Source organism: Nematolebias whitei, chromosome 15, assembly GCF_014905685.2.
Source record: "Nematolebias whitei isolate Nwh7 chromosome 15, NemWhi1, whole genome shotgun sequence".
Lineage (NCBI taxonomy): Eukaryota > Metazoa > Chordata > Actinopteri > Cyprinodontiformes > Rivulidae > Nematolebias > Nematolebias whitei.
In genome coordinates this window covers 8,856,392-8,870,361 of record NC_056512.1, presented here as the reverse complement: position 1 = coordinate 8,870,361, position 13,970 = coordinate 8,856,392, and the positions used below count along the sequence as shown (strand labels likewise).

Here is a 13,970-nt window from a genome sequence, read left to right as displayed (position 1 = left end):
ACTTATATATATAATGTATGTGTGTATGTGTATACACAAAACACTTCCAGCCAGTAGGTTACTGCTAAATCAGAAATATGCAGCTCCACCTCCTTATACAAACTGGATTAGAGAGTCCCTGTAATTTTTTTCAACTGAATTAAAAGAAAGATCCAGCATGACTGATAATTTGTGGATCCTATGTTGGAGGTGCAGGGTGTTGTAATGTTCTGACAGCACTGCAAATGTTTTTACTTCTTCATTTATTTGTTTTTCTTACACTTGTTTGTAGAGGGAGGGTGGCAGGGTGGGGTTGTTTGTTGCCAATTGCTGTTTTAAAATGTAAAATTCTATGAATAAACAAGTGAAAAACAAACTAGAAAAAACAATATGTGCAACTCAACCTGAATAGTTTCAAAAACCAAACTTCTTTGTTTAATAAAACAAAAAGCTGACGAGACAGCAGAAAACGTACACAGAGATGAGTCACTAGCAGCACATGGAGAATTACGAAGAGCATGGAAAACACCAGAGTGTGGCATGAAAGCCAACAATGCACCACTATTGTGAAACTGAATATTGACAGAATAAAAAGGCGGTGACCAACAAGGGAAGCTGTGACGGGAACAAGAAGCAGGTGAAGATGGGCATGGCAGGCTGACGGGAGAAAAAGAATAAAGGCAACAAATGATCAAATCAGCTTTACAATATCCATCAACAAGTCAGATGCAAGAACCATTTCTGAATGGAAATTAAAGGGAAAAATATGCAAAAAATATGGGAAGAAGATGGCAAAGGAAGGTGGTTTCACAGAATTCAAAAGTGAGTGGGGTACACACCGGACTTAACTTTAATTAACATTAAACAGGTTAATATGATCACTGTGGGAAAGGGAAAAAAAAATAATTTTGGTATGTCAAAATGATATACAACACAAGATTGTAGTATGCTAAGGCTAGGTTAGCTTCAGTTAGCTTAAGAGCTCCACTACAGTCAATTTTTAATAACGGGTTCTCACTTTTTTGAGCTACTTGACAGATATGTGACAGAGGTACTGTGTTGGAGATGGTCTAATCAGTGACATGAGACGTTAATTTTCTTTGACCCATCAAAATGAATGTGGTCATTTATTAACAGAATCAAAATTTAACATCAAAACATTGTACACTTGATTATACTATTGGCTCTGATTAATAAAACTTGGCACGTTTTACTTAACAAAAACAACAGACATTTCTGAAGATATCTGGATTAATTACTGGCAAGATAGAAGTTTAAAGATGGGAAATGAAGGAGTTTAAAGGAAATATGGATGGATGAGGATGTATATCTGTAGACCAGAACAACACGCTCCTTTCAAGCGCAGTTCGCCCGCGGTACACTGGTAGTGAAGCTCGTGACGACTCTTTACCTTGGCAGAGGATGAATCAGCTGCGGTCAAGAGGTCCCTGGCACGCTACCTTTCGGTGTCTCCTCAGGTCGACTGCGACTCGGCAGAAGTCATGAGATAATCCGTTCCACAGAACAAACTTCCTCAGCAGTTATAGGGCATTCACCGGGTGGAGCCACAGTGAGGCGTCGTGGCTCCGACAGGAACTCCAGCCGAACTCTATCAGAACCAGCTTCAGAACTTTCTCCAGAACTGAACTTCTCCCAACTAGAACTTTCTGAACTGGGAAGTGTCGACTTTTAAAGAGTTCTGCTTTCGGTCACTTTTAGGAAGTCCTGATTGGTTGAAAGAACCAACAGGGGTGTGGTTTTAGTGATGTCAGAGGGTCATTACAAGTCAGAAAAACAGCGGAGATGTTTAGGAACAGACAGAGAAATGTTTTGACAAAGAGAGGAAAACTACAGGTTCTCTTGTTCCTGTCTGAGAGGTTTAAAAACACGACAGTTCATTCCAATAACTTGTTTGCGACTGTCTTCGACTTTTGACAGACATCATTCCTTTCTCATTTCAGACAGAAGATCAAAAATGCATAATTACTTTGTAACATAGACATTTAACTTGATTTCTACTTTGAATGAGGATTAAAAAATCATTAATACTGTTTCACAGTTGATTTAAAATGAGTGGTTCATTTCAACATTTAAAATGGTATGAACTAAACACACTTTTGATTATCAAGACATTGTAAAATAGTAATGATAATATGAAAAAGAGAGTGTTCTTTCAATTGATTAGTTCAGGATACAATTAGAAAGTCTCTGGATGAGCTAATTTGTATTTCTGGATTCAAATCAATGAAATAACAGTTCCTGTCCCATGAAGGTCTTCAGAGGCAGGTTTGACCGGAGGCCGAGTTCACTACAAGATATATAAATGATTACTTTAGAAAAATCACATATCATTATGTTCTAACACACATCCAGGGTGCGTTAGAACATAATCGATTGAGAGGTTGCCTTTGTTTATATCTTCAAATGAGGTGTGGGCCTCATAAGGGTAATATCCAGCAGCTGAGAGAACATCTCATCAAATCCATGTTTGAACCTTCACCTTTTTCAACAAAAAACAAACTGGTTTGTTAATGATTTATAGGGAACCAGTTTAAAAACAGTTATAGCACCGACCCTGATCTGAAACTGGAACTGCTTCGGTGGAAAAACTTTATGGTGTACTCATCCTGAACTGGAGCTGCAGCTGATCAGTGTCTGTTTCTGCAGACTGGATGCCTGGATTCATGCCTTTATGCCAGCAACACACACATGCACGCAGAATAAGAGTGTGCATGTGTGTGTCCTCATAGTGCAGTCTGCCAGTCTTGCTTCATCAAACGGAAAGCAATTATGAAAGTGTTTGTGAATTCCCCTCATGTATTAAATATCAAGCACAAATTACTTGTACAGTCACACTAAATAATAATCTGTGCACTCTCAGCTTGGCTGACTTGTTTTGAAACTTGATCACCGGCCTGTTGTTCACTGACGTGTATTTATGGGTCAAAGTTTTGCAATCCACCCTGTTTACCGGGCAGAAGGTCTCAACATAGTATTAGCATGTTGAGACCAGGCAGAAGGGGGCTGAGGAGGTCTAGTTATTTATTTTTGAATGTTTGGTTTCCTAATCGTGAACATTTCTTCAAATTTTAATCTAAAACGGCCTGAAATAACATACTTTTATCTGATGTTTCAAAACATTTTCACATGAAAATATAACAAGGAGTTAATTCTTGGCAACTTTATTATCCTAAAGAACAATATAACTGTTAGTCATTTAAAACAATAAACAAACAATAATGACGACAACAAAAACTACACAAACTAAGTTTTTTTTTTTTATTAAACTCATTTGATCTTAAAAATCATTTCTCATGTTACACAGGGTAAACTAATTAATTAAATTTTATCCTTTCTATTTTAATGATCATATTGATAAATAATAATGTATGGGTATCATACAACTTTTTTTACAACTGAAGATAGACATTTGTATGAATGTAAATTTGAAAACTTTTGTTTTTCTGTGTTTTAGGTTCTTAATGGAGAGCACATTGGGTCGCATGAAATATTTTTATTAAATAAAGTTTAATTTAACTTGATTCTGGCTGCAAGTTTAAAAAAAAATATTTTAAATGTTGTGCTGTTCTGTCATTTAGTTAAGGGACGTTGATGGTAGAAGTGGAGTCGTGGCGTGTCACACTTTAGACATTGAGCTCCTGCAGCCTCCTATTACGCCTGAAAATTCCTGTAATGATCTGGACCTCCAAGATCTCCTAGACATCCTGCAACCTGAGGTGAGAGGCAGAAAGACAGAAAATTACTGATTTGCCAAATAGGATGAAATAATTAGAGAAGTAAAAGGGGAAAAAAAAATCAAGAAATTATGGTTGTTGTTTTTTTTCTTGCTCTCGTTTATTTTAAGAACACACAGGTAGAAATGATGACGGTATTTCATAACACCATGGACCTAGAAGCATCCAGGACATGTCAAAATGTTGAATCTGATGCTTTGCCTCAACTCCAAAAGTGCCTCAGCTGTGTCGTACCACAGGCTCATCAGCCAGTCCCTCTTCTCCAATACGGTAATTCACTTCAGCAACTTGTTCCTGTAGTTTGAACACAAAGTGAGGGAATCAAACTGCTTCCCAAACACTCAAGAGTTGGAAGAAATATTAAACTACTAAATGTTTCAAAGAGTAAAATAAAGCAACACTTTTTTTTTTGGTTGAAAGACATAAAATACAAATAGCATTGGTTTGGATATACCTATGGAAAAAATGTACCTTTATGCAGATGATGCCGTACTTTATTCATTGGGCTCATCTTTGAGCCAGACTGCTGAGAACCTTCAAACTACCTTTCAGCAACACTGTGAGGCTTAACAGTATCAGCCTGCAAATATTTGTGTTATTGGTTGGATGATTGTCTTTTGTTTAGAGTGCACATTGAGCATTTTATAAAAAGGTTTTAAGTGTTAAATTAGGCTTAAATTGAGCCCAAAATAGAGCCTGTTTTAATTTGTCAGTCAGGAAAAAACTTCAGGCAACATTTTAAATCATCTTGATTATGGTGACATTTACATAAATGCCTATTCTTCCACACTGTCACATAGCTTCTGACAATCATGCATCTTTACATTTCACAAGGAGTTGATTGGATAGAGCTCATCATTGTAAATGGTAAATAGACTGTACTTACAGTATACGGCACAAACCTGGTACTTGCAGAGTACGTACCTGACACTAACAGAGTACAAAATGACTAAACACTGGGTTCATACCTGGTACTTACAGAGAATGGTAAATGGACTGTACCTATATAGTGCCTTTCTATCTTATTTCAAGATACTCAAAGCGCTTTACACTACAATGTGTCCTCATCTACCCATTCATACAGCTCTATACTAGATCTCTACAAAGCTAATTGAACAAATCATTCTAATGAGACTAACCATTGCTTTAGCTCACATTCATACACTGATGGGACACACATCAGAGGCTATGAGGGGTTCAGTGTCTTGCCCAGGGACACTTCAGCATGTGACTGGTGGTGGATTCAAACCCCCAACTCTCGCATTGGAGATCGACTGCTCTAACCACTCAGCCACAGCCGCCCCCAAGAACAGGCCTGTTACTTACAGTTTATATTCCTTGAATGCAATGAGTACTTTTCCTGGTACTTACGAGAATGTGCTAGGTTGCAGTTTAATGGATACATAATTGTAACTTTCAGGGAGCTTTGCCAAGGGGGTAGACTGGGAGCAGCTTGTATGAGACCCACATTCAGGCCTCCTATCATAAAAGGGCAGGAAGTGAAGCAGGTGACTGAATTCAAATGCACTGGAAGAACAACAGGCAGCACGGTGGCGCAACTGGTAGAGCTGCTGCCTCTCAGCGAGCAGGTCCTTGGTTCAAACCCCGGTCCAGGGGCCTTTCTGGGTGGAGTTTGCATGTTCTCTCCGTGCATGCGTGGGTTTTCTCCGGGTACTCCGGTTTCCTCCCACAGACAAAAAACATGCATGTTAGACTGATTGGTAACTCTAAATTGTCCCTAGGTGTGAGTGAGAGAGTGAATAGTTGTTTGTCTCGTTTGTCTCTATGTGGCCCTGTGATGGACTTGCGACCTGTCCAGGGTGTACCCTGCCCCTCGCACAGTGATTGCTGGACATGGGCACCAGTGACCCCCGTGACCCAAAATGGAATAAGCGGGTAAAGAAAATGGATGGATGGATTGAAGAACAACAAATTTACCTTTCGCCCAATGTTGTATGTGTTTTCAAAAAAGCTCCACAACAATTAGGTAAGCTAAGCAGCTTCAATGACATCATTCATTCAACCTTTTAGACAGGTAAATCCCATTGAGCCTCGAGGACTCATTTACAAGAGAGACCTGATATCAAACACACCCTGTAATGGTCTTTTGTTGAAAGAGTTGTCTCCTTCAAAATGGTCTCCTAGCCAGAGACAGGAACAACAATTAGTCAAAAATGCTGGCAAAATTATCAATCAGCAAAATGCAGCTCACAGACCTGTATAATCAGGTTCTGGAAAAAAGAAAAGGCAATCTAGGTTTACAATGACCCAACTCCTTCCCTGCTGCCATAATTTAAGTTGCTGCCATCTGATAGAAGACTGATGATCTTGATTCATTTATGACAAACGTGGCCTGTTGCAATATATTTTTTGTTTTAACGTACCATGCACACACTGGTGTTTTACCAATGCCTTTAAGTTTTGTTTTTGTTTTTTTAATTGGTCAAATGTTAATTAATTAATTAATTAATTAATTAATTGTTTTCATGAACCAAATATTCAAGAATAGTATTCATTTTATGATTTATTATGATCAATAGAGTTGATAGATTTGACTGATTGGCTAATTGATTGGTTGTTTGATGAGTGATTGGCTGTCAGAATTATGTTTTCTTATATTACTGGTGTGCCTTAATTGCATTCTTGTTTGTATGTATTGTATGTCTAGGTTTGTTGCATACTCCAAACCCATCAGAGCTTCAACCAGACCTGCTTCCTCTGGTTCCCAGTACAGAATTGGATGACCACAGTCCCACACCAACCACAAGGGTCACTTTGGGAAACTCTGATCCATATTCGTCAAACACTCCTACAAATTACACAGATCTGCTTACAGACGATTTAGAAGAATCTGTAAAGGGAGTAAATAACTTAACTCATTTCAGCATGAATCTATTAACACAAGAAGATAGACTGGAGTCTGAAAACTTTTCTGGCTTTGGTATTCACTTTCTATCATGTGACCTCCCAGCTCCAAATATTCCCCTGAGGAATAGTTTGACCCAAGACCTAATGGTTTCTCCTTCCAGTGCCTTTCTGCAACCTGAAGAGGACGAAAAAGGTCTCCCTAGACCAGTAACTGACCTTTTAGAAGATCCTAACATATTAGAAGGCATTCAACTGTTAGACATAGCACTAGAGGAAGGATTCATTTCTGAGATGGCAGACAGGCTGGAAGAGATAGTCTACAACGATGGTGAAATCTTCCAACAAGAAACTGGTAGCGATCAGAGGCCATCAAGTCAGAAAGAAGGTAATGATCACCCACTGCCAAAAGGTGAAAGGTGCCAATAGTCATTTTGTCTGTTTTTGTGTGCCTTTGTTAATGTGTTTAGTCTGTATGTTTTCAAAGTATCTCATCAAACACCGAACACTTTTTAATGAAATTTTCAGGAAGAAAGCATTAGATACACATCTACAACTATGTCTTTTGTAGCCTAACCAATTTAAGATGGCTGCCACAACCAGCACTTCTTAGAAGACATCCAAATGGCTATAATTCAGTCCATTCTAAAAACTATTGTGCTAAAATTTGATGTGTTTGTAGTTAAGAATCATTCAACGTATATTTTAAGTCCTATTCATTGTGCAAAATCTTCACTTAAAATATTAGCATTACCTTTAGGCGTCAACCCTCTTTGTCTGCTAGCAAAATATTGCATGAACTACTGAATGGATTTTAATTAAACTTTCGTAAAATAATCACTGGATGTACATCAACTGATTTACTTTTGTAAATCAATTCAAGTTGGCTTCCACAGCTGATCAAAGTTAGCAACAAAAAAATTGCTATTACTCAATGTTACAAACAATGAGCTAAAATGTAATGTAGTAGTTAAGTCATTCACAACACATACACTGAGCTTGACATCTTGTGTAACATTAATTTGATGGTTTGACCAAAATAGCTACAACTCTGTCATTTCTCAACATTACAGGTCCTTCTAAAAAAATTAGCATATTGTGATAAAGGTCATTATTTTCCATAATGTAATGATAAAAATGAAACTTTCATATATTTCAGATTCATTGCACACCAACTGAATTATTTCAGGTCTTTAATTGTTTTAATACTGATGATTATGGCATACAGCTCATGAAAACCCAAAATGCCTGTCCCAAAAAATTAGCATATCATGAAAAGGTTCTCTAAACAAGCTATTAACCTAACCATCTGAATCAACGACGTAACTCTAAACACCTGCAAAAGATTCCTGAGGCTTTTAAAAACTCCCAGCCTTGTTCATTACTCAAAACCGCAATCATGGGTAAGACTGCCGACCTGACTGCTGTCCAGAAGGCCATCATTGACACCCTCAAGCAAGAGGGTAAGACACAGAAAGAAATTGCTGAACCAATAGGCTGTTCCCAGAGTGCTGTATCAAGGCAACTCAGTGGGAAGTCTGTGGGAAGGGAAAAGTGTGGCAGAAAACGCTGCACAACGAGAAGAGGTGACCGGACCCTGAGGAGGATTGTGGAGAAGGGCCGATTCCAGACCTTGGGGGACCTGCGGAAGCAGTGGACTGAGTATGGAGTAGAAACATCCAGAGCCACCGTGCACAGGCGTGTGCAGGAATGGGCTACAGGTGACGCATTCCCCAGGTCAAGCCACTCTTGAACAAGAGACTGCGTCAGAAGCATCTCGCCTGGGACTGCTGCTGAGTGGTCCAAAGTTATGTTCTCTGATTACAGTAAATTTTGCATTTCCTTTGGAAACCAAGGTCCCAGAGTCTGGAGGAAGAGAGGAGACATAGAATTCACATTGCTTGAGGTCCAGTGTCAAGTTTTCACGGTCACTGGGGTGTCATGTCATCTGCTAGTGTTGGTCCACTGTGTTTTATCAAGCGCAGGGTCAATGCAGCTAGCTATCAGGAGATTTTGGAGCACTTCATGCTTCCATCTGCTGAAAAGCTTTATGGAGATGAAGATTTAATTTTTCAGCACGACCTGGCACCTAGGGCAGCACGGTGGCGCAACTGGTAGAGCTGCTGCCTCTCAGCAAGCAGGTCCCTGGTTCAAACCCCGGTCCAGGGGCCTTTCTGGGTGGAGTTTGCATGTTCTCTCCGTGCATGCGTGGGTTTTCTCCGGGTACTCCGGTTTCCTCCCACAGACCAAAAACATGCATGTTAGGCTGATTGGTAACTCTAAATTGTCCCTAGGTTTGAGTGAGAGAGTGAATGGTTGTTTGTCTTGTTTGTCTCTATGTGGCCCTGTGATGGACTTGCGACCCATCCAGGGTGTACCCCGCCCCTCGCACAGTGATTGCTGGACATGGGCACCGGCGACCCCCGTGACCCAAAATGGAATAAACGGGTAAAGAAAATGGATGGATGGACCTGGCACCTGCTCACAGTGCCAAAACCACTGGTAAATGGTTTACTGACCATGGTATTACTGTGCTCAATTGGCCTGCCAACTCTCCTGACCTGAACCCCATAGAGAACCTGTGGGATATTGTGAAGAGAAAGTTGAGAGACGCAAGACCCAACACTCTGGATGAGCTTAAGGCCGCTATCGAAGCATCCTGGGCCTCCATAACACCTCAGCAGTGCCACAGGCTGATTGCCTCCATGCCACGCCGCATTGAAGCAGTCATTCATGCAAAAGGATTCTCGACCAAGTATTGAGTGCATAACTGAACATGATTATTTGAAGGTTGGTGTTTTTTGTATTAAAAACACTTGTCTTTCATTGGTGGGATGAAATATGCTAATTTTTTGGGACAGGCATTTTGGGTTTTCATGAGCATAATCATCAGTATTAAAACAATTAAAGACCTGAAATATTTCAGTTGGTGTGCAATGAATCTGAAATATATGAATGTTTCATTTTTATCATTATATTATGGAAAACAATGACCTTTATCACAATATGCTAATTTTTTTAGAAGGACCTGTAGACAATCTTAGTCTAAAGCTCTGACATGAAAGGTTGCAAGTGATATGCATTCCTTTAAGGAATACTAGACATTTAATTGTCCCCTGTCACAGAGTGAAAAGGAAAAATTGGAAATATCCTCTGTCAGTTCATCCATCATGCATGTTTTAAGCCTCATAACTTGGAAAAATAAGCAACGTGCCAACTTCCATTTTGGTGTGTGGCTACATCCAGGCATACGAAAGGTCACTGTCAAAAATTAGGTTGCCAAGTCTAAATCCAAGATGGCCACCACCATACATACATGTAAACTGACCACATTTTTCATTTAAGTAAACTATGCTTTCTAGTTTTTATATTGCTTAAAAGTAAGGTTTCTTCAGATGATTGGGGTTAGGCCATTGATTGAGGTCAGGCCACCCCCTGACCATTGGCCAGGGGGTGGCCAATGGTGCCTGGTCATGGATACAACGGCTCCTTCCACTCTCCAGAATCTGTCCCTTTGTGCTGCCTCAAATAAGCAAAAACAAACAAACAAAATAAAATAAATGTTCACCTTTAAATCCCTCAGTGATATGGGACAATGGTGTACCATTTATTTTGGTGTACCATTTATTTAAAAAGAATGGACCATTCACTAGAGCAACTACATTAATTGGGGAATTGGTGGTGCAGGTTAGTGAAGATGGACATGTGATTGGAAAGTCACAGGTTCAAATCCCCACACTGACAACATTAAAATGTGAGTGGAAAAGGTGAAATACCCACACTTGCCTTCACCCTCATTTGCCCCACTCTGGGCCCTTGAGCAAGGCCCTTAACCCCCACCATCTGCTCCCAAAATAGGTCTCTCTTGAAAATGACTTCTCGTGACTCAATGAAACTACCTGTATAAAAAAAAAGGGTAAATAAATAAAATAATAAGTGTGAAAACATGAACGTGTAAAGCCCTCCTTTCTTTTTTTCCTAGATGGTGAAGATGCTATGGATTCAGACTCTGGTCTTTCTGTGGACTTCATCCATAGCTCTGGCTCTTCATACATTTCTGAGGGCTCAACTCATTATTCTTCAATCTTCACACCATCAACCCTATCTCCATCTTTGGTGTCAACTGTTGAAAATATTTTCAGCGAAGATGAGGACAGATGGGATGAGAATGATGTAATTGGTACAGATTTAGAACTTCAGGTGACTGTAAAGCAGGAAATGCTGGAGGAGGAAATAGGAGCAGTTGGAGATGCTAAACAACTCTTTCCTGACAACTATGTGAATCACAAACTGCTGCATGGCTTTAACTGGCTGGAATATATTGGCCACGATCACACATACAACCAGACATTATCTTCCCCATCCCGATGCAAGGCCCCCCAACAGGTTAAATCTGCTTTGAGACACCACAAGGCAAAGCCATACCATAAAATCACTGAAACCAAAAACTGGAACCGGGATAAACGACAAGCCCAAGCTCTCGAGATCCCTTTTTCCAACGAGCTCATTGTTCACCTGCCTGTGGAGGACTTCAGCGACCTGCTGAGCAGCTACCAGCTTACTGACGAGCAGCTCGCCCTCGCCAGGGACATACGACGACGGGGGAAGAATAAAATAGCTGCCCAGAACTGCAGGAAGAGAAAATTAGATGTGCTGCTGTGTTTAGAAAGTGAGGTGTCAGATTTGAGACACCACTTTTCACATCTGCTCAGAGAAAAACGGGAAGCCCTGAGGCACACGCAGGAAATGAAACACAGACTGAAAGCGTTACTCAAGGAAATCTTTTCCCAGCTGAGGGATGAGGAAGGGAGGCCGCTGAATGCTACAGAGCATGTGCTTCATTTTAGACCAAATGATGTCACAGTGGCTTCAGTGACAGTAAATAAAAATAACAAGGACAAGTGAGGAGGTGAACAAGATAACAGTTACATTAGAGGGTCAAAGGTCATAATATACAAACATAACTGGAAGAATTAGCAGCAAAAGAAGGCACTCTAATTCTCAGGTTTTCCAATGTTGGATGTTGGCATCTGGGAAAAATAAAAGCACTTGAACGCCCCATAAAAATCAAATTCAACTGCCACTAAGGACATCAGGTTTATCTAAGTACTGTATATGTATATATGTAACGGGTATAAGAAATACTTAGATTATTGTAATGAAATTCCTACTAAAATATGTATAATAGTTGTCCTGTAATGAGTGGGCTTTGGCGCCCTATACTGATACGATATAAATATGACCGGAAACTAAAATTTTATCACAATCTTCCTAACTCTGCTGTGGCAAGTCGTACAGTCCGGTTATCTTCTAAAAAAAAAAAAAGCTCACGAGACAGTTTGTTTGATGCTATTTTTCTGAGATATTTGTGCTAGTATGAGCTGACCATGCTGTTTATGCTCTGAACCAATCATTTACAGTAATTTATTGTGTTATACTAAATGCTCTGAGTTAAGTCAGTTAGTGTCTGTTGGTTGTCATGACAACACAACTTGCCTGTTATATTTTCTGTGAGCCACTAGAGGGTATTGTAGAGCAATTTAATGCATTTGCAAATTTGTATACAGTTTTGCACAGTCTGTTGGTTGTCATGACGACACAATGTGCCTGTTATATTTTCTGTGAACCACCAGAGAGTGTTGTAGAGAAATTTAATAATTCATTTTAACTGCTGTCAGCATTTATTATTCAAATTTCATATTTCGTTGAAAAAAATGGTTGTCGGGTTAAAACAGATTGTATTAGATTTGTTGTAAAGCATTAATGCTAAAACCACTATATGATCACATGTTTAAAAGAATAGTGTTAAAAGTCATTGTAACAGATCTTTGAAAATCTTCACAGTCTTCCTAACGCTCTGCTGTGATATTTGTGCCAGTAGAGGAGCTGACCATGCTATATTTATGCTCTGAAACACTCATTTAAAGTAAAGTGCTACCTCATCCAACCCATTGGCTTTTGAGAGTGTTTTTGACAGGACGGGTTACATAACTGTTACATTGGTGCCGTGACCTTAGACTTGAATCAAGCTTGATGCTGTTGCATATACATACATGTATACACATATATATATAGATATATATATATAGATATATATATATATATATATATAGATATATATATATATATATATAGATAGATAGATAGATAGATAGATAGATAGATAGATAGATAGATAGATAGATAGATAGATAGATATCGACTCCAACTCCTACATGTGTCCAGTTAACCGCTGTTTTTGTCAGTCCAAACAGGTCTCACTTGTAAATGAGTCTTCAAGGCTCAATGTGATTTATCTGTTTAAATAAAGATTGAATTAATTGATGCACTATAGTAGTGATGGGTCCGCTTCCAGACGGGCTCTGCTTCTTCTTCTTTTCTTTTTTTCTTTTCCTCACTCATGAGGCAGGCGCAGCGGACTATTCAGCCAATCATGCCCGTTGTTCTGAGGCAAACGCATGCACGTCACTCATAGGTCACATGTTGTTCTGAGGCAAACACATGCACGTCACTCGTAGGTCACATTTAGAAAAGCAAAATCGTGCATTTGTTTACGGACACGGATGCCTTCGGGGTTCACAAAAAAAACTCCGACAGAGTTGCGAGAGGCTGATGACAACTGATTACAACCACACATTCACGGAATGGTCAAATTATCATATTTTTGGCCTTTCTTGGTATTATTTATCGTACATCATACAAAGGGCAAAATTGTTGTAAAAATACGATAAATATCGTACACCTGGCAACACTGCCCAGGCACCTGAGCACCTTTTTAAAGGTTCCGGAAGAGACCATTATTGATTGAAGGGGGGAAGAAAACTGTGCACTTGAGAAATTTAATGGTATATATTTATATCTAGAGAAAATGTGTTTTTAAGAGATGTGTTTAGTGATTGATAATGTTTGTTAAAGAAAGTATTTTGATGTTTCAGTTATTTTTTGTAGAAGTTTGTTAATGTTTATTTATTTTGTTTACCCTGCTTCATGGTAGGTCTGTTAATGGGAGGGGGTAGTAGACTATAAAAGGCTGCCTGTAAGCAACATTTTTTTCTACTGCTGAGACACTAGGTGACCAGTGAAGCATGGTCCTCTGTTCAATGTTGGTAAATAAACACCCAGTGGGTCTGCACCTTTTCTCTGCCTCAATTCTCCTGCTTAATCCAGCCACTAAGGGCCATTCTAACAGTCATGTACACAGTGTACTGCATACTTTTAGTAAGGTCATGTACACAGTATATTTAGTACTTTTAGTAAGGTCATGTACACAGTATATTTAGTACTTTAAATAAGGTCATGTGCACAGTATAATGCATACTTTTATTAAGGTCATGTACACAGTATACTGCATACTTTTACTAAGGTCATGTA

The 13,970-nt window shown here is 39.3% G+C and overlaps 2 protein-coding genes across 2 annotated transcripts in view; one reads left to right on the top strand and one right to left on the bottom strand.

Moving 5' to 3' along the window:
- Window positions 1-11,848, top strand: part of LOC119421953 (endoplasmic reticulum membrane sensor NFE2L1) — a 21,597-nt gene extending 9,749 nt beyond the window's left edge. Inside the window, exons 2-5 of the mRNA XM_037689312.1 lie at window positions 3,579-3,716; window positions 3,845-4,004; window positions 6,403-6,987; window positions 10,582-11,848. Of these exons, the coding sequence (XP_037545240.1) occupies window positions 3,579-3,716; window positions 3,845-4,004; window positions 6,403-6,987; window positions 10,582-11,504 (1,806 nt within the window). The 3' untranslated portion in view covers window positions 11,505-11,848. The remainder of the gene's footprint in view (window positions 1-3,578; window positions 3,717-3,844; window positions 4,005-6,402; window positions 6,988-10,581) is intronic.
- Window positions 11,849-13,075: 1,227 nt separating this feature from the next.
- Window positions 13,076-13,970, bottom strand: part of LOC119421952 — a 6,245-nt gene continuing 5,350 nt past the window's right edge. Inside the window, exon 4 of the mRNA XM_037689311.1 lies at window positions 13,076-13,087. Coding sequence (XP_037545239.1) covers window positions 13,076-13,087 — 12 coding nt within the window. The remainder of the gene's footprint in view (window positions 13,088-13,970) is intronic.